This window comes from Capricornis sumatraensis, chromosome 15 (genome assembly GCF_032405125.1).
Source record: "Capricornis sumatraensis isolate serow.1 chromosome 15, serow.2, whole genome shotgun sequence".
NCBI classification, from domain to species: Eukaryota; Metazoa; Chordata; class Mammalia; order Artiodactyla; family Bovidae; genus Capricornis; species Capricornis sumatraensis.
Genome location: NC_091083.1, coordinates 56,994,071 through 57,018,317, shown reverse-complemented (window position 1 = coordinate 57,018,317; position 24,247 = coordinate 56,994,071). Strand labels below are relative to the sequence as shown.

At 62.2% G+C, this 24,247-nt stretch overlaps 2 protein-coding genes across 9 annotated transcripts; both read right to left on the bottom strand.

Annotated features, from left to right (window-relative positions):
- Positions 1-255: 255 nt before the first annotated feature.
- On the bottom strand, positions 256-11,458 carry UCKL1 (uridine-cytidine kinase 1 like 1). 8 transcript variants are annotated; one of them, XM_068986849.1, is made up of 15 exons: positions 11,337-11,458; positions 5,656-5,846; positions 5,315-5,421; positions 5,034-5,204; positions 4,882-4,953; positions 4,014-4,203; positions 3,833-3,894; positions 3,261-3,277; positions 1,576-1,674; positions 1,397-1,490; positions 1,247-1,309; positions 1,046-1,168; positions 798-905; positions 515-671; positions 256-406 (listed from the first exon to the last, which is right to left on the bottom strand). In XM_068986849.1, the coding sequence occupies exons 1-15, from the start codon at positions 11,447-11,449 to the stop codon at positions 327-329; spliced, it is 1,647 nt and encodes a 548-aa protein (XP_068842950.1). In that variant the 5' UTR covers positions 11,450-11,458; the 3' UTR covers positions 256-326. The 8 variants fall into 8 exon arrangements, with proteins under 8 accessions (XP_068842950.1, XP_068842951.1, XP_068842952.1 ...); XM_068986850.1 differs by lacking the exon at positions 3,261-3,277 and adding an exon at positions 2,205-2,224; XM_068986851.1 differs by having other exon boundaries at positions 5,656-5,843; positions 11,337-11,449.
- Positions 11,459-14,564: 3,106 nt separating this feature from the next.
- ZNF512B (zinc finger protein 512B) lies at positions 14,565-21,617 on the bottom strand. The gene is made up of 17 exons (XM_068987463.1): positions 21,562-21,617; positions 20,177-20,302; positions 19,753-19,895; positions 19,365-19,493; positions 18,595-19,271; positions 18,265-18,491; positions 18,079-18,150; positions 17,838-17,984; positions 17,550-17,674; positions 17,386-17,478; positions 17,092-17,190; positions 16,841-17,011; positions 16,454-16,648; positions 16,208-16,309; positions 15,864-15,926; positions 15,273-15,371; positions 14,565-15,052 (listed from the first exon to the last, which is right to left on the bottom strand). The coding sequence occupies exons 2-17, from the start codon at positions 20,298-20,300 to the stop codon at positions 14,807-14,809; spliced, it is 2,712 nt and encodes a 903-aa protein (XP_068843564.1). The 5' UTR covers positions 20,301-20,302; positions 21,562-21,617; the 3' UTR covers positions 14,565-14,806.
- Positions 21,618-24,247: the final 2,630 nt, after the last annotated feature.

The window sequence follows — 24,247 nt, the reverse complement described above, 5'->3', positions numbered from 1 at the left end:
GTCCTGCAGGGGCTGGGGGCGGGAGGAGGCAGGGCCCTGGCCAGAACCCAGTGGAGGGCAGGCTCCCTCAGTCCTCTGGCTCCATGGGGGCCTCAGAACTTGAGGTCTGGGGCAGCCCTGGGGCCCGCACCCCAAGCCAGGTCCAAGTGGGATAACAGTCCTGAGCCCCGCTCACCGGCTGCAGCTTCCTTTCCCTAAAGCTTTATTTTATAAAATGTTTAGACAAGTTACATGGGTAACACTTTTTTTAATTAAAATAAATTAACATCTCTACTCTGAGCTTCAAGGGAGACAGGGAGGCGTGGGGAGTTGGGGCAGGTGGGTGGCTACCCAGTGGAGCCCCCTTCTTCATCGTCGCTCCCGTCAGGGACGGCGTCGGTCCCGAAGTATCGGTCACCAAAGTTCCCTGGGGGAAAAGCAGGTCCTTGTGGTGGGGTCTCAGGCAGGCCCACCTGCCCACCCCCCCGCACCCCACCCCACCCCGAGCGCCACTGAGGAGGCCAGGCAGCCTCACCGATGCCAGGGATGATACGGAAGAGGTCATTGACGCGCTTGTCTACTGCTGTGGTGATGATTCTAACGCGGGGGAAGGCGTAGGCCACCGAGTGGACGCCCATCTCTGCCATGAGCAGCGACAGCAGGAAGATCTTGTCCTCAGGCACGTCGTGGTCCTGCGGGGTGAAGGGCTGAGCTGCGGCCCTGGACCCGCCCCACCCCACCACACACCCACCCCCCACTCCCCCCCCACCCCCCGCTCCCCCCCACCACACACACACACCCACCCACCCACCACTCACCAGCAGCACCCGCACAGCCATCATGGCCGCCGCGCCCGTAGACACTGTGCAGTCCATCAGGATCACGTGGTCGTCACTGATGTCCTTGGGGAGCCGCAGGTAGTGGAGCTGCAGGAGGCCCCAGGGTCAGCGGGTACCAGACGGCCACAGCAGGGCTCTCGGGGACTCCACCCCCACCCCCTCCTCGGGCTCCACCCATACCCCGCCCTCCCCGAGGTTCCACTCCCTCACTCCCAGGGGCCCCTCACCTCGGGCTCCCCAGTGAGTTGGTTGGTCTGGATGAGGATGGTGCCAATGCGCACGTCCTTGCATACGGCCCGCAGCGCAGGCTCCATGGTCTCACCGGCCCGCAGGATGGACACGCCAGTGATCTGGGGGATGAGGTTGAGCTGGTCAGACCCTGCCTCCCGTTTCCATCCATCTCCCACTGCAGGCCAGGCCCCTGGTACCTGCTTCCCTGCATAGCACTTGCCCGCGTAGTCCTGACCCTGTGGGGTCTGCACCATGCAGTCCTGTGCAGGGCGGGATGGGGGCGTGAGGGTGAGGAGCCTCTTCTCCCCCTCCCTGCTACCCAGCCTCCCCCAACCCTGTCCTCAAACCTGGAAAGGCAGGAAGGAGAGTGCGTGCTCGATGAGCAGCCGCATCAGCCTCTTAGAGTAGAAAATGAACTCGTCGCGGCTGGTTTCCCGGTCTCTGCGGGTGGCGGTCATTCCCCAGGTTGGCGGGGAAGGGCGGCTCGCCCGCCCTCCCTGCCCTGAGGGAGGGGAGGAGGGCTCACCTGATGATGGTGTGCATTCCCCGCACTTGTGGCGTGCTCTTGAGGACACTAAGCGTCCTGGGCAGGGGGTGGCACTGGTGCGCCGAGGCCAGAGCAGCCCTGAGGACACAAACCGATTGGGAGCTCAAGGAGGGCATTTCCCCCAGAGCCCTACCCTCCCGCTGCAGGCTGGGGGGGCAGTGGTGGTCCGAACCGCAGTGTGCCGGGTGGGGGCTATCCTCCCAGTAGTTGATATGGAGGAAGGCCCCCATTCCCGGATGCCCTCCCCCATAACAGCCAGGCAAGGGTTAAAGGACACGGTGGAAGGCAGAGCAGCTGACCGTTAGGCTGGAAGCAGGGGTTGCGGGCGAGCCTCCCTCCCCGCTCCAGGTGCCCTCCCGGTCCAGGTCCTGGCAGACGAATCTCTGCCCCCAAGCTGGACACCTGGTCCCCAACCTCAGGACCCCTCCTCCAGGGGAAACAGCCGAGCTTTGAGGCCAAGCCCCGCCTAAGTTTCCCCAAGGTGATGCGCAGCCCCTGCTGCCCCGGCCTGGAGCGGAGAGGGGCGGGGCCTGCGGGGCGGGGCGGGGCCTGAGGGCGCCGGCACACAGCTCGCGGGCAGCACCAAGGCCAGAGCACTCTGTCCTCACAGATCCCAGCGCAGCTTCCTCTGCCCGCCAGGTGAAGAGGCGAAGAGTAGGTCAGGGAGGGAACAGGGCAGGAAACCCCAGGGTTTACAAAGAGGAAAAGAAGAAAGAGAGAAGACCACTTAGCGGCAGCACCGTGGTCCCCGCAGCCACCAGCTGGACTGGGGAAGAGCAGGAGGCTGGGGGAGGAGGGAGGCGGGGCGGTGGCAGGAAGACCCTGCAGCTCGCACCCCTGGGCCTGCGAGCACCCGCAAGTCCACAGCAGGCGGCCCTGCAGGTCCCTTCCACCCAAGGCAGCCACGCTTCCTGGAAACTTTTATGTCTCTGAACCAAGGCTTCCGCCGGGGCCCTGGGCTGGGTGAGAGGCAAGCGGAGACTGATGCGTGGGCAGGAAGCTGGAGGCCGGCGACTGGCCTGGAGGCATTTCCAACGCAGCTGGAGCTCGGGGCTCAGTCTGGTGCTTCCCGGCTCCGCGACTGCTGCGTAGGGACGGGGCACCACCTTCCGCCTTGTGGGCGGAAAGGGCACTCAGCCCAGAACTCCTAAGGGCTCCACCTGGCTCTCTGCGCCTGGCCTCCAGTGCCAGGGTGGGCCAGCATCCCACAGGGTGGGGGCGGGGAGGCGCACGGAACGAGAAGGGGGGAGGTGCCTCACCACCGCTTAGGGGAGTAGACTGGCTTCTTGGCTCAAGCAGAGAAGGGGCAGACCCAGGCCCTCAGCTGCAGGATGGGCTGGTGGCACTGCCCTGGGGCCCAGGAGTGCTGGCTCAGGATAGCTGTGCCCTGGAGTCGGACCCGATACAACCAGCCCTAAGTCAGATAAAAGCCTCCAGAGAGGTCAGGGTACTATGTGACGTGGGGCAGGTCCTTTGACCTCTCTGGGCCTGAATTACCTGGCAAGGGCAGGTAGAAGCAGTGTGGGAGCCACACCACCCCTTCTGTGCCTGGGGCAGGGCCACCACAGAGGGTGGGCATGGTGGGAGGGGACAGCCCAGACTCCAAACTCCCTGTGGATGTTGGAAATGCCTCCATCTGCGCAGACAGGCGTGGGAACTCTTACCTGACACTGAGCTCACGCTGCGGCAGCGACAAGGAGACACAAGGGAATGGGGTGGGTGTCAGAGACGGCAGCACTGCTCACCTCAAAGTCATGGGACGGCACTGCCTGTCGCTACCGTGTGCCTCAGGCAGCCAGGCCACCCCCACCCAAGAGCAGACACACCATAGCCCTGGAGGGGAGGGTCCTAGGGGCTGCCTGCCATGGGAGAGGGTCAGCTTCCTGTGGTCTGACAAGGGTACCTCTGGGTGGGATGTCAGAGCCAGGAACCCTGGAGCTCTGTTCCGCAGGCCTCAAGCACCCCACTGTGAAGCCAACCCCAGGGATGGGTGGCCCCCATGGCTAGCCTGTGGTGTGTGACCTTCTAGGATTTTTGGGACAAGGGACCTGGTGCCAAAACCCCAGTCACCCAGAAGGGCTGGAAGGGATAGGCTGTACCCATCCCTGCAAGGCCCACACTCCCTCAGGGAGCCCAGCTGCCCCTGGCCAGTAAATATGGGGCTACTTGGGCAGGTGGCCCTGGGCAGTGGCAGGTGGGGCTGTGGGGTGTGGGAGTGGGGCCAGCTGTGGCTCACCTCCTCCAGCTGGCTGTGCACATGCTGCACAATCAGGTCGATGGCCACTGTGTTCCCGCTCCCTAGGAGTGAAGGGGGAGGGTGAGGTCCTGTCCCTACTCTTCGGGGGAGCAGGAGGGAGGATAAGGTCTGGCTGTGCCCCCTGTTCCCGCCTCCCTGCCAGATGGGCCTGCAGGCTGACCCCGGGGCACCACGATGTCTGCCACACGCATGGTGGGCTGGATATACTGGTCGAAGGCAGGCTTCACAAACTTATTGTACTGCTTGATGACGCCCTCGATGTCCCGGCCCCGCTCGCTAATGTCACGGCGCAGTCGCCGCACAAGGCGTATGTCGGAGTCCGTGTCCACAAAGATCTTCATGTCCAGGAGCTGTGGGGGGTAGGTGCAGTGAGCAGCTGAGGGCCAACACTGGCAGGGCAGCACAGGCCACAGGGGATCGACTCCGGCAGAGACCCTGGCTTGGGCGTGGGCCCAGGAATGGACAAGGCCCTCAGGGCTCCTCTGGGGTCTGGATGATATGGGCCCCTTGGGGCTGGGGAGGGTGTGGTGTGGCTGAATGTGTGTCTGGTGTGCATCATGTGTGGAGTGTGTGTGTATGCACGGCAGGCAGCGGGGTTCCCAGGGCCTGAGCACACTCACACTCGGGACCAGCACAAGCAGCAAGGCCTAGGGCAGAGCCAACCATGCAAAGACCTTGCTCAGGGCAGGGAGGGAGCCATCCGCAGCCTGACTGGAGGGTGTCACATGCGGGGCAGCTGCCCAGAGCCTCCCAGGGGACAGGATGCCCTTGGGGACCTGCCCACATGGGAGGCTAGTTCCCTCCCAGGAAAGAACACACATGTGCACACACATACACGTGAACCTACCCCCCACAAATGTGGCTCTGACCTTGGCAGCCACGTGATGCAAAGGGGCTGTGTGAGATTCAGGAGACAAGGCAGCTCACCCAACCCTGAGCCTCAGCACAGGACGGGAACTGGGATGGAAGCATGTTTAAGGCCAGTCCAGCAGGAGGACCGGGGTCGTCCGCCTGGAGCCTGTCCTCACCTCCAACAGCGTCTTGTCGGCAAAGGCCATGATTCCCTCGAAGATGATGACATTTGCACCATACAGAGTTTTCTGCAAAGGAACCGTGTGTGTCAAAACAAAGCGGCCTGGGGCTCCTGCGCCAGCCCAGTGCAGCCGAGCCTGCGGCCTACCCAGTCCTTCTTCCGGCTGTGGGTGGTGAAGTCATAGATGGGCACCTTGACGCTCTTGCCCTGCTTGAGCTTCTTGAGAGTGGAGATGATGAGGTCGAAGTCAAAGGCATCTGGGTGGTCAAAGTTGAAGTTGTTGTGGGCAGCCTGCTCCTGCTGCTGCCTGGTGAGCACCTGAGGTGGGGGGGAGGGGAGGAGCTGGGGGCAGCTGCAGGCTCAGGCCCCAGGCCAGGGCGGGGGCCACGAGCCTCCCAGAGGCAGCCTGCACCACAGGGCACCCGCACCTTATAGAAGGAATCCATGGACAGCAAGACCACCCAGGGCACATCCAGGGCCTCGATGATCATTCTGGCCACGGTGGTCTTCCCGGAGGCACTGCCACCTCCCAGACCTGTGGGTGGGGTGGAGACCTTGAGCACAGTGGCCCAGCCCAGCTCACAGATGAGTCCCAGTGGTGCCTGCCACTCCCACACAGCCTCTTCTAACCTGGACCGAGGGGCCCAAGCAATGCTAGTCACAAGACACCAGCGCAGGCGCTGGACATTGAGGTGGGTCCCACCTCTCTACTCAGGGGTCCCACCTGATGGTGGCTTTGGCCCACCCTTCCTGCCACGGCCATGCTCACCAATGGCAAAGGCCTCCTTGGACTGGGTGCCATGCTCGTTGTACCATGGCGGCCGCCCTGCCGTGTAGATGGTACGCTTGCTTGTGCGCAGGAGGGGCGGCTCAGACTTGCACTGGCTGGTGGTACGCTTCCTCGGCGAGCGCCCTGTGCCCACAGGTGGAAGCAGCCTGTCCAGGGACTCCGCGTTGCTGCTGTGGGGGAGGGGGACATGGTCGTCTTGGCCCAGGGCCATCAGCCCCCAGACACCCCACATCAGGCCTAGTGTGACTAGTCCATATGGTGCCCCCATGCACACACATAGGCATGGTGAAAGTCAGCAGACTTGTGCAGGGGCACAGCACACCCGGCTGCAGCCTATCCATCCAGGGGACAGCAGGGGACACAGGGGACCACTGTCCTCTTCCTCCCACGTGGACTGAGTGTCAGGGAGATGGGAAGCGGTCACACCAAGGACAGTCAAGACCCATCAAGGACTGTGTTCCTTCCCCCAACACACTCAGGGCAGCCCTCTCCTTTTGTGAGACCCAATCCCTGTCATCCTTCCGGGCACAGAGGGATGGGGCTCCAGAGGGAGAGGATGGAGCAGGAGGGAGACCGAGGGCACCGTGCCAAGTGCAGGGAAGAGGGTGGAGGCCCCCAAAGGCTGCACTTGAGGTGGGGTGGAAACTCGACCTGGGGGAGGGAGGGAGACCCCACTGGGGCCTTTTCCAGTGAGCAGAGCTGTGCTGACTTCTTGGCAGGTTTATACCCCAAAGGGGCATGGACATGATGGTTGGCTCAAGGCCCCAAGGCCTGAGGGTACAACAGGGGAGGCTCAGCCTGGCTGAGCGGTCAGACGGGAGACAGAGACTTGGACACAGAGGCCCGTGTGAAGGTGGCCCTAGGCACAGGACCAACTTAGGGAGAAGGCGCTTTCAGTCATTGCCTGAGAGAGAAAGTGGACTGCTCACAGCCTCAGCTTGCAGACCCGCCCCAGAGACGCGGAAAACAGGCTGACAGTCCAGGCAAGGAACCAGGGCACTCTGAACAACCCGGGTAGGACATGTCCACCTGCAGCCAGAGCCCCAGTGATGGATGTTGCTCAGATACGGGTCAAAGCCTGAGAAGGAGCCACACACTGAAGACGTCCTCGATGTGCCATCAGGTGAGAAGGCAGAGCGCCACGAGCCGTAAAGGCCAGCACGCGCCTGTCAGGTGGAGGCACAGACAGCAAGCAGCGGCCTCAGCCACCAAGGTCAGGGGCAAGGACTTCAGGTGTGCATGTTTTATGAGCACATGCCCCTTCATGATCAAAAACCAAACCAACCCTTGGTCTGTCCCCGAAGCTTGCCATCACTGCTATGGCCTGTCGTCGTGGCCAGGACGTGGCCAGGACAGGGCGTTGCAAAACTGGCCTTGGGAGATGTCCCCAGGAGTGCAGGGCCGTCTGGCTCACTTCAGGATAACCTAGCATTCCCCTGGCATTCCCAGCTGTGTGGCTCCCAGTGCACCCAGTGTTGCCAAGAGGCAGGAGGACAACGTCTGTGCACACGTGTATATAGAGGGGGAGGCGGAGGGAGGAATTAGCTCAGGGCTAACACGTGACGAGTCACACCAGCGGCTTCCAGGGCACAGAGGGCCCTGTCAGCACAACTGAAGCAGCTGAGAACCGTCAGCTGGATGTGACAGGAGGTGCAGCGTTGTCCCAGGGGACACAGAGCGCCGGGCTGCCTTGGTGCTCTGTCATCTGTATGGCGTGGGTGGGGAGCAAGCCCGCGTTCCCTGGCCTCTGCCCCCAGTGTCACCTCTGCGGCTGGGTGACCTCTGAGGAAGCAATTACGACGCGTCTGTGGAGCTGAGCACAGACCACACAGCAGGACACCCAGGTGACGGGGCAGGGCCGGCTTGCCCAGCGTCACACTCCACCAAGCTGGACGTCTCCAGACCCTGATTGGAGGGCACCGCTGGCCGTTCCGCTAGCTGCGCTTGGCCCCCAGCAGTGAGCACAGGGCCTCGGGGCCCAAACATAGCTGCCCCCAACATGCGAGCAACCCCCAGGGCCTGGAGGTGACCTATGGCCCGTAGCTGGGGAGAGGAGCTCCACATGCCCCCAGAGGAAAAAAAGTCCAGTCTGCGCCTTCTACTTGGAAAGGAAACGCCAACACAGAAAACTGGGTTTGCAGAGAGGTTCTGCCAACAGACCAGCCATCGTGCCGACCAGGCTCTGGCACAGACAGGCCGCCTTGTGGGACCGGCGCAGGACAGGAGGCCTGGGCGAGTGCTACTACCGTCCCCCCACTTTCCCCTCCAAGCTGGGCCCCGGGCAGGAGCATCACCCCTCTTGGTGACTGACCCTCATCCCACTGAGGTGACGATGACCACCACCACCACTGCTCCAGAGGCCTGCGGTGCTGACAGCCTGGGAGGGATGCCTTCTCAGGGAAGAGCTGAAGGTAAGCAGGGGTGATCTTGCCAGAAAGCTGCCCACCGAGGGCTGGCAATGGGTCTGAATAGCATCCGGCCCACAGCCAAGTCAGGCCCCACCACCTCCCCAAGTGCCAGGCTCTCCGTTCACTGCATCTTCCAGAGCAGGCCTCTCCCCACTTGGCAGGAAAACAACCTCTGATTTGGAAAGTCATGCAAGGCCTCACCTGCCTGCTCTCAGATGTCAGGGTGCTGCCATCCGCAAGGACTAAAGGCAGTGTCAACCCGAAGGATTACAAACCATAATGGACACAGGTCAGCCAAGAACTGAGAGCTCCAAGCAAAGCTGACATCTGCAGGTGGCAGGCCTGCCTGGTTGCCTGGCCTGGTGTCCATCAGACAGCACATGGGGCTGGGGGTAGCCGAGACACAGTGAAGACAGGAATCCTCACCAGAAGACGGCAAGCCTACCACTCACCTGCCTTCTGCTCCGAGGGTCCAGCACCCTGATACCCGGATGCCAGGGTAAGCTGGGGGGCTGCTCATGGCCAGGACACAAGGGAGACCGGGATGGCAGGATGACCCCAGGTGTGTGCAGGGGTGTCCCCGCACTGCCTCTTAGGCTCCCAGCAGTCCCTCAGGACAGCTCAGGAGCCCCCTGAGCTGCCCCTCCATGGGTGGGCAACACAACCAGTGCGGAGCTGTAGTGAGGTCCGAGCCCTGACTGGCAGAGGCTGCCCACTGGGAGTTGGGGGGCCAACAGGTGAAAGGCCCCAAGAGAAGCAACAGCACTCACCACCAGCCTCAGGGGCCGAGGCCACAGGCATAAGAGGATCACCAGCTTGGGGCTGTGCACTGGCCTGATATTAATAGCACTGACCCTGCCGGGGAGAACAGCCAGGCAGACTCAGGCCAGCATCGGGATGAGCTGCCCCTCCTGCGCTCAGGCTGGCATGCTGCCCGGCCAGGGCTGGCTGAGGAACCCCATCCGGAACACCCTGGATAAAGTCTCAGACCCCACCTCCCAGGGGCTGCAGAGCGCAGGGCCCCCAACCCCAAGACAGGGAAAGCAAAGGTGTCTTTAGGTTGAGCTATCAGCAAGGAGCTGAGCTAAGGGCCCCACCCCTGCCCCAGGTGCCTCCTGAAAGCATAAACAACCTGAAACTCTACCCCCCTGAGGCCTCCTCCAAGAATAACTGCCCGCCACCCCCACCCCCCCCACGGAGGCTCCAGCACATCCCTCAAGGCTATCATCAGTGCTCAGTGCTTAACTAGGGTCACAGCCGTGCCCCAGGACAGCAGCAGGAGGAAGAGCAGGCCCTCTGGTGTGTGGCTGCAGTATTCACTCATATCCCAGGTCCCCAGCCTCCTCCCTGTGATTAATCCAATCCATACACCAGCTTTTCTACTCTGCTTCAGGGCTCAGAGGAAGCCCCTTCTGGGCACCACCTTGGGGTAACAGGTCTGCCCCCATCCACCAGGAGCTACTCCCTCCCGCCCCCACCCTACCTGCCCTGCTCAGTCTCAGGGCTGCAGAGGGGCCCCTGAGCCCCATCGTGCTTTAGGAGTTTCCTGGGTGAGTGAGTAAAAGGAAGTCAGAGGAGAGAGTAGCTGGCCCACTGGGGCCTGGTCTGGGGGTAGGACAGACAAGCTCAGGAACAGAAATCTGAGCAGACAGAACTGGGGCCGGGAGACTGCAGTCCTGAAGGGGTGCAGTAGGCTCCAGGGACTTGGAGTCGCCACCCCACCCACTGGGAATCCCCCTAGGGGAACCCCTCCTTCCCGTTGCTTTGAGCAAGTAGGCCAGCTTCCTTCCACTAGCCCAGTGGCAGCCCCCAGACCTGTGTCCACCAGGACCCCACCAGGAAGACAGCCCAAAGGGTGCTCACTAGTCCACCAGCACCTCCAGTGCAAAGGAAAAGTCGGTCCCTTCCAGAAGGCCAGGCGCACAAGAAGCCTTCATGCATACCACAGAAGGCAAAGTGGAGCCAAGGTCAGGCGAGAGCCTCTGTGTAGAGGCACCTGCACAGACACCCAGACAAGGAAGGGAGGCAGCTTTGGTACCCTCACCGGGGTTGGGGGGCGGGGGGGTGGTGCGTGCAGGGACTGCGTGAGGGGTGTGTGTGTGTGTAGGGCTGTGCAGGGACTGCGGGGGGAGGGGAGCACGTGCTTGAGGAATATCCCAGAGAATAGAGAAGGCAGGGTGTAATCAGAAATTCCCCCAGATGTCCAGAAGCTCCAGGGCCACTCCATGGGGCTCTGTGGGAGAATGTGCTGGTCTCTGCTTACTGCCCACAGGCCCAGGCTCCCCTCCTGTCCCCTGGGGACCACGCTTTTAGGAGGAAGACCACTGTATCACCCTAGCCCTGCCAGGGTCACCTAGGTCCACTACTCCGTCTGTGCACCAGGCAGGGCCGCCAGCCGCTGCCAACCGATGTCTGCAGAGGGCGCTCTTCTCAAGAGTTTATCTGGTCTCCAACACATCAGATTCTGTGGAACTAACAAGTGTCACAGATTCAGGTCCCTCCTCTTCCACCCTGTCATCCGAGCCAGGATCACTGCTCACCAGGAGGCCGTGAGCCTGGAGGGACACCAGAGGCTCCTTCAGGCGCAGGGGGCCTGAGACCCTCTCCCTGCTCGCCCAGCAGCTCTGCTGGCAGCGCCCAGTCCTGAGCAGTCCAAGCCATGGCACTTTGGCACTTTCCAGACAGACCGCCAGGCTGAAAAGTTTTTCTTTGGACCCAGCCTGTGGCCAGCGCTGGGTCAGGCGGGGAGAGGGGGGTGGGGCGGTGTTCAGACCCGGAAGTGAAGAGCCAGCCCTCCCCTGAGCGCTGCTCTGCCTTCTGGGTCCGGGCCCCAGAGGCTGTGAGCGGGAACTGCCTCCCCAGCCAGGGGACAGAACCCCGCCTCTCCGCCACAATGTCCCCTCCTGCAAAGTCCCCAGAGCCGCGACTGTCCGGGTGCCTAGGCGGGAACTGGAAGATACCGTGCCCCGCACCACCCAGCATCACGACATCTGGCCTCAGCTGGGAGGCCGAGTCTGTATGGGTCCCGGAACGAAGTGACCACCTGGGAGCATCCGGCGGGCTAACAGTCCAGCCCGGTGCTCGTAGGCCCGGCGCCGCGTCGGCTCGGGACAGAACGATCCCCCACACAGGCCCTGCCCGCGGCAGTCCGTGAGGGCCCTCCCCCGCCAGGCCACGGGGACCGTTGGCCGGTCCAGGCCCGGATCCCTGGGCCGCTCCTCCCACGGAACACGAGGGGCGCGCCGCGCCTACCGGTCCTCGCACGTGGTCTCGCTCTTCCCCTCCGGCCGGTCTGGCCCGTCTCCAGCCGCGAGGGGCGGCGGCGCCGGTCGGGGGGCGTCGGCCGAGGCCGGGGGCGCAGCCATGAGCTCGGGGGCCTCTCCGCGGGCGGGGTGGGGCGGGGCTTGGGGGACGGCCGCTCAGGCTGTCGGGAGCTATGGTTCAGGGCCAGGCGCCGCGCGCCCTCCAGCGCGCTCTGTGGACTACAAGTCCCACCAGGCCGCGCGCGCCCCGCAAACTACAAGCCTCACGAGGCCTTGCAGCGGGTGTGCAGGTAAGGACCCCAGCCCACGCTTTACCACAAACTCGTCTACACAAAACCAATGAAAAAAAATCAATAAACATTTATTTGATACAGTTATTTTTAATACATACAGTTGATGGCCCGCCCCGAGCCACTCCCGGGACCGGGGCAGGGACGAGGACCAGGGACAGATGGTCACAAGGCGGGCAGGGCCCGAGCTCACCGTCAAAAACATCTTGCAAATAAACACTTTGTAGATAGAATATATATGTATATATATGGTTACAAGTGATAGCTGGAACCTCTCTTTCAAAATGCACTTAATACGGAGAACTGGCATTAAAAAACCCAAACCAAGAAACCCAAAGTACAGGCAGGAGGTGCTGGCTCCTCCAGAACTCCAGGCCTTCAGGACAGCTGCCTGGGGCCCACGGAGGACAACACACAGGGACAGCCCTCCCCTCTGTGGGTCAGGGTGCACCCATTCTTTCCCTTCCCAACCAAAGGGACAGGAGGGGGCTACAGCCAGGAGGGCCATCAGTCACACCAGGGGACACTCATCTGCCCTTGCATGAGCAAAAAAAAGTGCATCCTATTTTGTGTGAAGTTTCGGTCCCTTGAGTCAACCCTTTCCTGTTCTCAGGGCAAGGGAGGTGGGCTGGGCCAGAGGTAGATCTTTAGAAAGGGACCTGGCATTGTGCCCTGGGCCTGGGGTCTCAGGCAGGGTCCATGCCCACCACACAGAGGGGGTTGTCTGCCACTGGGTCCCTCTCACCGAAGGTGTCAATCAAGGCTAGGTGACTACCAGGCTGCACTCCCAACAGAATGGGACGTGGACAGATTCCACCAAGCCACCAAGGGCTCCACTGCCATGGGAGGAGGGCTCTACAGACCAGCTTGTCACTGCCACCCACCAGCATGGACGAGCGGGGAGGAGAAGAGGAGAAAGGGGTCCCCACCCAGCAGTCCCCACGCCTTAAAGACAAAGAAGGGGGTTAAAGTGCTAAACATCAAGTTACCCAGGACCCCACTTCTTCCCACACATCCGGTGAGGTTCCCACATCAGAGATCGCACGTGGACGGCAGGGGTGACAGTGAAACTAATCCCCCAACCAAAACCAGCCCCCACACCCCAAGGGCCAAGTACCTGAGAGGCCGGCCAGGCGGCCATCCCCTGCCGAGGTGCTGAGGTCCAACCTCTTCCTGCCATCGATGACAAGGACAAAGTGCAGGTGGGGCCCCACCAGCGCCTATTCCCCGGCACCCTCCCATAGCTGCCCCTCCAGTGGCTGCCCACCCACCTCTACCTCCACCAGCCATACACCAGCGACACCCAGGAATACAAGAAGGAAAGCCCTCCTGCCTGAAGCTGTGCTGCCTGCCTCAATATCTGACGCTGGATTTCCTGCCCCTGCCCAGGCCTCTACCTGCCGATCAGATCAGGTGTGTGTGAGTAGGGGGGTCCACATTTCCACATCACCCCCAGCACACAAGCCAGGACTGCCCAGGGTCAGAGCACTCGGGTCAAGTGAAGAAGCTAGAAACAGGCAGTATAGCGCCTCGGCCCCCAAGCCTCCTGGCAGCCGTCTCCCTGGTGCAGGGTGAGGAGAGCTGAGCCCACACTGGACCCTCCTCTCCAGGGGTGAGATGGGGACAGGAGCCTGGGGGCAGGCATGCCCAGTTAGCACTGCCTCCCTGAGCAGGGGAGGGACCCCAGCCCAGCCCCTAGATCCACCGTCGGCACCAGGAAACCCTTAGCACCAAAATGTTAGATTGTGGTGAGTTTTTGTATAAAAAACAGAATTAAAAAAAAGGTTTGTTACTTGTCACAGCAACGAGACTGGCATCCACTACACCCAGGAGACACACGCACACAAGCAAATATCAAAATTCACATCATCCAGGATCGGCAAGGCCAAGCCCTCAGCCCACCCCCACCCCCCAGTAGAAAACAGCCTCCGTCCAAGCCTACAGCTCTGAAACCCTCCCTGCCCCAGCAATGCCACGGCGGGAAGGTGTGGCTGCATCCTCAGTGCCCTGGACTCCACTTGACCCAACCTACAGACCTCGCTGTCCTCAGGGCACCAAAGGGAGCCAAGACAGAGCCCTGGCGCTGCCAGCAACTTATGTGACCTCGACCAAGTTCCCACCCTGGCCTTCGGCTCTCACATCAAAAGGCCACACAACCAGAAATGAAAGAGCAGGTAAAAAAGGAGGAAGGAGGCTCCCACGGGAGCTTGGCCATGGGTCAACCCAGGCCAGCAGACTGAGGCTGCTTCCCACAGTGGTCACTACTTAAGCCAGGCCCCAGGTCCCCACTCCACAGGCCTGTGGGCCCCAGGTGACCCTGGAACTCAGACTGGCCCTCCCTAAATTCATTGGGCTATGTGATTAGGCCAGTGGCATTAGCAAAGCTGGAGGCTGAGGCCAGAGCTCGCTTCATGCAGCCCCTCAGCCCTGCTCAGCAGTTCTGCGATGGCAGAAGAGCCTCTGCTGGCCTCAAGCAGGGAGCACTACTGGAGACAGTGGAGCAAGACAGCCTCCCCCATCACAATGGACACAGGCCAGTGGGGCAGGGGCCTGAGCACAGCAGGGGTTGCACAGCAAGGGAGGGTGGGCCTAGAGAGGTAGAGCGCAGAAGTGCAGGAACCAGAAGGCAGCGGGGCACAGGTGGGGTGGGCCATCAGGTCAGCACGGTAGTTGTCAGACTTGGGGTCTGTCCTGGGAGGTAGCTGGGGGTGCTGGGGATCCAGTGTCGGGTCAAGAGGCGAGGCCGCTCAGGTATCCTCATCAGCCCAGAACAACGGGCTACCCAGGGACCCTCTGAGCCTTGGACTCAAAGCAGATGGGGCATGGAGCTCATGTGCCAAGGGCCAGAAGGCCATATGCCTGCTCCGCAGTGCCCGCACCTGAAGCCCAGGCTGTAGCCCTTCCCCCACCGCCCGTGATGGTCCCTCCAGACTATTGCACGCCCCAGCTGCCCGGTCCTCCTGGGAGCCCCAGACCAGGGCATCCTGCGGCAGCCTGCATGGGAAGGGGCTGCCTTCAAGGAGGAGAGGGCTGCCCACCGCTGCTGGACAGACAAACAGGCGGGGTAGGGGTGGAGACCTGGAGGGCAGGAGGCTCTGGTGCCCCACCCCAGACACAGGGGCCGGGCCAGTGTGGGGGCCGGGCCCCACCCACCTGCCAGGCTCCAAGCTCACTTCTCAGGTGCCTTGCTGGCTCCCGCCTTCCGGCCAGCGGAGCCCCGGGCCCCCTTGTCTCTGCCTGCTGGTGGCCAGTCATCTTGGCGGGGAGGCGTCCCGGGGGCCGGCTCCTCGGAGGGCCGCTCTTTGGGCTTGCGGCCCCGCTTCTTCCCGCCGGCTGGACTCTTCTCTTTCCTGGGCACGGGGGAGTCCACGCCCTTGTGTCTGGGAGGCGGGTCTGCCGAAGTGCGGAACCAGTTCTGAGGAAAGAAGCAGCAGTGGAGACCCTGGGGTCTGGGACGCTGGAAGGCAGAACAGAGGGGCCCTAGGGTCTCGGGCACCCAAGCTTCCAGGGAAGCCACTCTGAAGAGAAACCAGAAGCTTCCTCAACAGTGGAAACTTGCTCAAGCAAAGGCAACAAAAGCTGTCATCCCGACCCCCTCCTCTGCCCCTCCACGGGGCCAGTCCATCCAGCCGCACCTCCGCGTGGGTCTTGAGGATGTGGTACTTGACGCCGCTCTCAGAGCTGAATTCCTTGGGACACAGCAGACAGCAGTACTTCCCCACCAGGTGGTCCCCCTGTAAGGCACATGGCAGTCCAACCCCCAGAGGTTGGCCCCCACCCTGGCCCTTAGAGGACCAGAAGTTCCCAGATGCAGTTGGGACCCCCACACTTGTAAGGTTTGTCTGGATGGGTGCCCACTGGGTGGGCTTCACAGACCCACAAGGCTGCTGTGATGGGACCAGCAGGGTGCCCTGGCTGCAGGGGAGCACAGCAAGGGTGGCAAGAGGCAGGTGCTCCAGGGAAGAGTCACAGCCCATAGCCGAGGGTGTTAGGTCAGCCCCAACCCTGGGTCGACCACCCACCTGTATAGGCACAGATGAAGAGCCCATAAACAGGACCAACCATGACTGACTGACTTACGTCCAGGCTGAGGCTGGGGGGACAGTGTCCTGGGCTGTGCTGGCCCTGGACCCCAAAGGGCCAGGGGGACACACAGGATGTATGGGACCCTGGGGAGCAGCTGGGAGCACCGAGCACACGGCTGAGGGGAGGGCCTGGGCACTGACCTTGCTGCAGCTGGCCAGGTGGGCCTTGAGGCCGGACACGCTGGAGTAGATGGCTTCACAGCACTGGGGGTGGGAGGTGACCGTGGGGACAGGCTCTCCAGCAGGAGCCCACTGACCACCGTGCACCCCTTGCCCAGCCCAGGGGATCTGGGGCCCATCTGAGGCAGGTGGGTGGGTGTGATCCCAGAAGTCAGAGGGTGTGGCAGGCTGAGCTACTAGGGCTGAGGTCAAGGCCTCTCTGCCTATGAAACTCGGGCCACATGGAAGTCTCCCCCCAAGGCCAGCCCTGGGCCCTCTGTTCTGAGTCCCAGAGCTCCCACGCCTGCCCAGACTGCCCAGCTCACATCGTTGGGGCAGTTGACGTGGCCTTTCTCCTTGACCTCGTTCTTCCATGCCTCCAGCAGCTCGGGGTTCAGCACAGGAAGGCCTGGCCGTGTGTAGTTGAGCTACAGACACAGCAGTTGACAGGGTGAGCTGGAGATGACCCAGACATTCCCCTCCATGGATGGGAGGTCTGTACCCAGGAGGTGGGTGGACTGCCCAGGTTCCTCCCAGGGGCCTTACGCTCAGAGACAGGGAGGAGGGCTCACCCGTGCGGTCTCGGGCACCAGGTCATCCTTCATCCGCCGCTTGGTCCAGTCTCGGGCCAGCTCGTCCTCTGCGATCTCCTGCAGGTGGAACACAGCGACCTGGGCCGACGTGCGGCGGATACGGCCGCTGGGAGTCCGCTCCACACCCAGCGGGTCCTCAGCCTCAGGGGCCTTGTCAGAGGGCTCCTCAGCGGGCTGTGGAGGGGAGGCTGGGTGAGCTGGTGAGCCACATGGCATGTGCCACACAGAGAACACAGGAGAAAGCAGGCTGGGGGCACAGACGCCCATCACAGATTCATTCCCCCGACACACCAGTCCCCCAGGAGGGAAAAGGGAGTTCACAGGGCAGGGGCCTGAGGAACGAGCACCCAGGCTGTGGCTACTCACCGGGGCTGTGTGCTCTGAGCGCACGTGGTAGTCATGGCCTGCTTTGGAGCGGTAGGGCTTGCCACAGTGGGTGCAGGGGAAGGACGGGGTTTCCACTTCGCAGGGCGGCTTTCCACAGCGTCGCTGATGGTACTGGTAGCCCATGAGACTAGAGAAGGCGGCCCCGCAGCCCTGGGGTTCCGGGGGGCAGGTGAGTGTGGTAAGCAGCCAGGCCACATCCACCTGGCGTCCACACCTGCAGGCCCACTCACCTCTTGGGGGCAGCGCAATCGGCCCATCTGCTTCAGCACCTTCCGCAGCCGCTCCCGCTCCTCCTGCTCGTTCCCCTCCGAGGCCTCGGCATCAGAGGGCTGAGGGGCAGGCCAGCCTCAGTGCCCCCGCCACCACGGGGCCCGCCCCTGCCCAGGGCCACGGATGTCCCTAGTCAGGCACGGGAGCCACTAAGCTGTGCTAGTGAGAGGCCAGTGGTCAGAGCCGGGCAGGTAGGGGGAAGGAGACCCGCGGCCAGTGGGCAGCATGGACGGCAGCTGGGCCCGAGGGGATACCTTGGTGCTGTGCTCAGCCATGGTGTGGTAGTTGAGGCCAGCCTTGGACTTGAACTGCTTCCGGCAGTGCTGACACTTCAGTGCATCCTGCAGCTGTAGACGGGCATGTTGGTGAGAGGTCGGTCCTGGGGTGCCTCCCCTCCCGAGCCAGGGGGCAGCCCTACCTTCTGACACACTTCCATGTGCTTCTTAAGCCCCACGAGGGTCTTGCGGGTGACCACATTGCAGGTGGGGCAGACAGCCTCCCCCCGTTCATGGATGGCCCGTTGCCACTGCTCCTCAGGGCCACCTGCAGGGCAAGGCCAGGGCCTCAGGTGAGAGGCAGGAGCTCCCAGATGACCTTAACGCCAAGCACAGAACCCAAAGCCCACACTCAGTCCCCGTCCCCATGGTTCAGGATCTGCCTCCATCGTCAAGACTTGGCCTGTGCCTTGCCACTCAGCAGCCCCTACCTGGGGCTTGGTGGGTCATAGGAGCTGGCACCTCCTTGTTGACAGCGCTGGTGGAGGCTGGCCCCTTTTTCCGCGTGTCTTCAGGGCCCGGGCCCTCCTGTTTCTTGGCCCTATGGATGCGGGCTTTGTCTTCTGCCTTGGCCAGCCCTGTGCACACAGGCAGGGAAGGTAGGTGTCAGCTGAGGGTGTGGCCACAGCGTGTGTCTGGCCCCCGAGGGTGCCTGGCTAGTCTAGGCCTCACCTTTGAGTCCAAAAGTCCCTGAGATGGACGGCTGCTCACCCGTAAACTTCTTGGGTGTTTTCTGTTTCCTTCCTGACTCAGGAGAGAGAAAACAGAGGCCAAGACTCTGGTTAAATAACCATTGGTAAGCTCAGGCCAGCTCATTGCTGGCCTCACCCTGGCCGCTGCCTCCCAATCCCATCTTACTGTGCTTTATGCGCTCTGAACCCTCCTCAGGCGGGGACCCGGGGCCTGGAGCCCTTGGCACCTCCTTGCCCCCTGAGGGTCTGCTGCCCAGAGAAAGGGGGCTGCTGCTGGGGTCTGTGCTCAGCTGGAAGCCCGAGCTCTGCTCTGGGGTGGCTGGGCCGTACTCTCCGTTCTCTGGCCTCGCATGCTTGGGTGGGATGGGGCAGGCGTCCAGGCCATCCGCAGTCCTACAGGGAGCAGGGAGTAAAGACAGGAGGACCCGCTCTGGGCCCTGTTACCCCTGGACTGCCCTAGGGTCACCCAGTCCCAACCCGGCAGGAGCCCCCATACCTTTTCTTACCGCTGCTCCTCCCTGCAGCCCGAGGAGCTTTGTTCTCAGACTTGGTCAGCAGAACCACCTTGCAGGGTGGCGTGTGTCTGCTGATGGCAATGGGCCTGCTGACCGTCACTGGCTTACTGACCACGATGGGTCTGCTGACTGTCACTGGCTTCGCAACTGGCACAGGTTTTGTAACTGTTACAAGCTTTGTCATCGGCACTGACTTGTTGATAGTCACTGGTTTGGTGACTGGCACCGGTTTGTTGACTGTCACTGGCTTGGCAATTGGTACAGATTTGGTGACTGGTATAGGTTTGTTGACTGGTATGGGCCTAGTGACTGGGACAGCTTTAGTGACTGGCACGGGCCTGCTGATCGTCACTGGTTTGGTGACTGGCACAGGTCGGCTGACTGTCACTGGTTTGGAGACTGGCACAGGCCGGCTGACTGTCACTGGCTTGCTGATGCCAATGGGCTTGCTGATGGTGACAGGTTTGCTTACTCCAATGGGCTTGCTAACCCCAACCGGCCGACTGACAGTGACTGGCCGGCTGACTGGCCCAGGCTTGGGGGCAGGCAGGGGTCGGTCCATATGGTTCCAAATCCGGTGCTTCTCCAGCTGGGTCTTGGAGGTGAATGCAGCCTCACAGAAGGGGCAGGGAAAGGTCAGCCTTTCTGAGATGGCACCCTGGGTGGAGAGGGGAGATATGGACACTCCCAAGCCAACAGCCAGGGTAGGGTGGGCCCCAGGCTTCCCCTTCCCCAGGCTGCAGTCCCTTACCCCTTGGCACCGCTGGTAGTGGTACTTAAGCCCATAGATGCTGGGGAATTCCAGCCAGCACCCGGCATTTGGACACTTTACTCTCGAGTGCGCCTTGAACTCGTCTTTCCATTGATTCATCAGGGAGAGCTAGATGTGGGAAAGGCCAGGCTGCTGACCCTGCAGCCACCCAGGCCTCTACCAGCCAGCCCCAGACTCAGTACTGTCCCTAGGCCTGCAGGACTCCCACATGTGGTCCACTGGGCCCCATCTCGAAGCCCTCAAGCACAGAGCAGCAGGCAGATGTGGGCAGGTGGCTCAGTGCTAGACCCACAGCAGGCAAGCCCGGCAAGGCAGTGGGCTTCCAGGAACACCTCGCAAGAGCCCACCCAGCCCTCGGGGAGCTCACGGGAATGTCTCGGAGTGCCTGATTCTCGGCTTTTGGACGCCCCTTTTTCTTCCCTTCCGTCCTGTCGCCAGCTGGACTTTCCAGGTCAAAGCAGAGTGCGGCCTGGCTGGGCACCGTCTGCCCAGCCCGGACCACTGGCAGCCCTGCAGCACATGACACATCAAGGCTCAGAGAATGCATTCACCGCAGCCTCGTCCGCCAGCCAGGGGGCCTGGTCCTGCCTGGAATGAGCCTCATGTCCCCTGCACTCATGGAGACAGGGAGGCAGGAGGCTGTGGTCCGCTTTGGTCAGGAACCCTGGGCCCCGGCTGCCCCCTCCCCAGGAAGCCTCTCAGGAGGCCAGGCTGGGCACCCAGGAGCCTGACATCCGGGGAGACCTACACCCAGCACTGGCCGCCTGGGACCACCGGCCGCCTCCTCTTACCCAGCTTTGGGGGCTCATGGAGCACAGGAAGTCGGACCTCGTTCCGGCTGCCATCCTTCCCAGGCCCGCTCCTGCTGGATCCTGGGACCCGGCGGCCTCCTCCAACACAAAAGGGATCGGTCATCTCTGCAGAGCAAGTGGACAGACCCGCCGGGCCCACTCAGGACCTGAAAATGGGCTGCCCTTGATCCTACCCCCAGACAGGCCCACATTCTGGCCTGAGGAGGGGGAGCCTGCTGGCCTGTGCTTTTAGTCACAAGGGAAAGGTTAGGGGTAGGGGGGATTAGTTCTGGTTTAGGGGAGGGGCTGCCCAGCCAAAGTCTCCCTGGATGGCCAGGAGACACCATCAGCTTGGAACAATCTAGCTCTGTCCTGAGACCCTCACCTGCTCCAGAGGGCTCCCTGTCTTCAGACACACTACCCCAGAGAGCCCCAGGGAAGGGAGGCCAAGGACACCCCTCGGGGGCCAGTTATGACACCAGTGTGGCTGCGGGTCACAGCTGTGCTGGCCTGGCACCTAGAACACCTTCCCCCACAGCCCTGCCCAGACCCAAGGCCATGCTTGGGACCTGAGCCGACACCCTTGCATTCTTCTCCTCAGGACACAGTCTAAACAGCCAAGGTGGGCGCTAAGGGCCCCCACCCTCCCTAGCTGCACACATACCTTCTCCAGTCCCTGTGCCAGCAGAACTGCCCTCCCGGAGCCTCTGCTCCACCTTGTTTCCAGCCGCAGCCCCTCCAACCAGATGGATGCCTCGTGCTGGACCCCTCCATCACTCCTCACCTGACTGGCCTCCTCGCCTCCAACCCTCAAGAAATGCTGTGTCCCCAACCTACAGGCCCACCAGCCCCACTCCAGAGACCATAGACTCTGAAAGCTGGAGCGACTCTGAGTCCAGCCCAGTGGGTCCTCCCACAGGGACTCTCAAGGCCACAGAAGGTGGTAGGGGTGTGTGGGCAGGTGACCCTTCCCCTGATTTCTAACTTCTTTCTTTTTGTATTTTTCAGGTCACACCTCATGGCATGTGAGATCCTAGTTCCCCAACCAAGGATGGACCCTGAGTCCCCAGAGTTGGAAGCGTGAAGTCTTAACCACTGGACCACCAGAGAAGTCCCCTCACTAACTTCTATCAGAGGAAAACAGAAGGATCTGCTGTGCCTAGGAGGTCCAGAGGCCCTCTGGGCAGGATGAGGTCCGAGATCAGGGCAGTCACTGCCCATGGCCACAGGGTGGCCTCTATCCAGAGCCTGAGGGAGGCGGGTAAGGGTCCAGAGGGCTCTAAACAAACTTCTCTGGAAGTGCTCACACTGATGTTTCCAAGAAGACAGCCCAACAGTAGTCACCCCAACCCCACGATGACCCCAGAAGCCAGTGGTGTGTGTACCTGCTGAGCCCGGCCTTTCCAGTCCTCCTCCAGCCTGGGTGGAGAATTCAGAGTTGGGTGGTCGGGGGCCAGAGCTGGCCTAGGAGGCAGAGACCCTCCTTCCATCCAAGGCCTGTGACTCGCGCTCCAGGAGGAGAACGGGCTTCTACCCTCCCTGAGGAGCCAGCAGGGTCGCAGAGGTGGGACCCTCACTGGGATGGAAAGGAGTGCCACGCGCTGACCGCAGGCGACGCTGGAGGCGGGACTGCGGTCCAGGCCGCTCAGCCCGGGACCCCGGCCTAGGCCCAGGCGCGCGGATGAGGCTGGCCAGGGGACGCACACCTGGAGGCTGGCCTCGCCACCCACCTGTCACCTGGGGTGGGTGCGGGCCCGGCCTGGCCCCGGAAGGGCCGATTCCGCGAGCCTGGGGGTGGCCCAAAGGCAGTGAACCAAAATGGCGACTTTTTCTGGAGAAGGAGGAGGCAGGGACGCGGCGCCGACGCGGGGCGGAGGGCGAGGCGCGGGGGTCCGGGCGCGGCGGGGGCTGCGGGCGGGGGCTCGGGGCCCGGCCCCCCCGATTTGCGCGCGGGGTCAGGGTCGGGGGCGCGGCCGGCGCGGGGGCCGCCCGGGGGCGCGGCCGAGGGTGCGGCGGGGCGCTTACCTGCGGCGCCCAGCAGGCCGGGGCCAGGCGGAGGCCGGGGCCAGGCCGGGCCGGGCCGGGGCGCGGGGCGAGGGGCGCAGGGTCCGGGCGGCGCAGGCTGCGCGCCGCGCTGCGCACATGCGCGCTCCCGCCCCTCCCACCTTTGACAGTTTTACTGTTGGGGGGAGGGGGCGAACTCTCGCGGTATTCCTGCTGCTGCTCGGCGACGGGAGAGACGGGTCGGGGGAGGGGGCCTGTTCGGCCATTCCTTAGCCCCGCTGCCTGTCCGTCCCCTGCGTGGGCTGGGTCGCCAGAGCAAAGTGGCCAGTGACGCCTCCGTCTGGCCAGAGGCGGTTTTCAGGCACTGGGGTAAACTGAGGCATGGTGGGGCGCTGGGTGCTGTCCCAATCCCAGCGCGCACGGATGGAAGCGATTAGGCATCTCTACGACCTGACCCGGGGAAGGTGTGGCCATGAAGGCCGCGCTCTTCTGGGATCTTGAACTCCTGGCCCCGGGGGCCTTGAACCTGCCAAGCAGGATCCAGCCTCTTTTCCAATCAGCCCTGTAACCACGTCTGCCTGTGGCCACCCTGGGGAAATGGCCTGGCTCCTGGCAGTCCCGGAGCAGTTTGAGGCCTGTGGGCTTTCCTGGGGTTGCTGATCATCCTCTTGCTAATTTGGGGGGTGGTCCTAGACCAGCCACCAGTGCCTTGCTCCTCTGTGCCCCAGAACTGGGCCCTCCCTGGGGCCGCTGGTATCAGGTCTGGATGTGACAGCACACCCACCTCACCATGACTTGGAATGAATGAAGTAGAGTAGGGGAGTAGTTGGGAACCGGAGGCACAAGGAGCTCCCCCTTCCCTGAGGCCCTTTCCGCCTCCTCTGCCTGTCCACACTGGAGCAGGTGCGGCTGCACTTGTGGGCAGGGCGCAAAGCTCTTGGGCAGATGTGCACCCTGTTCTCCCAGGGGCCCTTTGGAGCTGCTTCTCTCAAGGCATGTCCACTCTGGGGCAGAGACAGGGCGGAGCCCTCTGTGGGGTGGGGTCAGTCAGTCCTTCGCCTGGAAATCAGAGCCAGAGAAGCCTGGGTGATCCCTCCTTAGTTCACTGTGCCCACCCTGGGGTCATGACCTGCAGGATTTGGGGAGGTAGTCACTGTGTATGCCCTGATGCATCCAAGGCTATAACTTTCCCCGTATAAGTCTGCATGTGTGGCATGGCAACCTCTCTGTGTAGGTGTGTCTATGTGACCACGTGTGTCAAGACATCAGGGTGTCAGGGTGTGTCTGTGTCCCATGCTAGGTGGGAAAGATGCCTGTTGTATGTTAGTACCCAGGTTGTCCAGGTCTTAGTGAATGTGTGTCCAGGCCACAGGGCAACATGTGACGTCGTGTGTATTCTTTGTGGGGAGTGCACTGTGCCTGGTGTTTTCTGTGTGCTAGGAGGTCACAGGATGCTGGGACCCTGTGTCACTGTGTTGTACATCTGGACACAGGTGTCTATATGTCTCTGTGTTGGTGCCTATGTGTCCAGGCTGCAGGGGCCTATTAGTATTTGTGTGTGCCTGGTTGCTGTGTGGGTACGTATGGGGGCATGTACTGTGACCCATGTGTTTCTTATGTCAGGGCATTACCTTCTGTGAGGGGCTAAGTGGGGACCCCCCCAAAAAAGACAGCCATTTCAGGTCGCTGGAACCAATGAGTGGGACCTTATCTGTTATGAGGGGTTTGCAGACGTGATTAAGTTAAGGATCTTGAGATGACAAGATCATCCTGGCTTATCCACATGGGCCCTACCTCTCAAGACAAGTGTCCCTGTAGGAGAGAGATTTGACACAGAGGTGATGGGACCCCAGAATTCAGGATGGAATGGTATGTCCATAAGCCCAGGGATCCCATGGGGCAGCGCCTAGAAGCTGAGAGAGACAAGGAAGTGTTCTTTTGTGAGTCCTGGAAGGAGTGCTGCCCAAGGATTTCAGACTTGTGGTCTGTAGTACAATGAGAAAGTTTGTTTCTGTTAAGCCTCCTTGTTGTGGTCATTTGTTAAGGCAGCCCCAGGGACCTAACACA

Bases quoted from the DNA above. Each gene is read 5' to 3' on its own strand.
- UCKL1 (XM_068986850.1), bottom strand. From the start codon at position 11,449: ATGGCTGCGCCCCCGGCCTCGGCCGACGCCCCCCGACCGGCGCCGCCG. The intron at 5,205-5,314 runs GTGCGGGTGCCC...CCCCCACCTCAG, and splicing joins CCATGGATTCCTTCTATAAG to GTGCTCACCAGGCAGCAGCA. The intron at 1,310-1,396 runs GTTTGAGGACAG...CGCCCTGCACAG, and splicing joins TCTCCTTCCTGCCTTTCCAG to GACTGCATGGTGCAGACCCC.
- ZNF512B (XM_068987463.1), bottom strand. From the start codon at position 20,300: ATGACCGATCCCTTTTGTGTTGGAGGAGGCCGCCGGGTCCCAGGATCC. The intron at 19,272-19,364 runs GTAAGGGACTGC...CTCTCCACCCAG, and splicing joins ACTACCAGCGGTGCCAAGGG to GGTGCCATCTCAGAAAGGCT. The intron at 15,372-15,863 runs GTCAGTGCCCAG...TGTGCCTTACAG, and splicing joins ACCTGGCCAGCTGCAGCAAG to GGGGACCACCTGGTGGGGAA.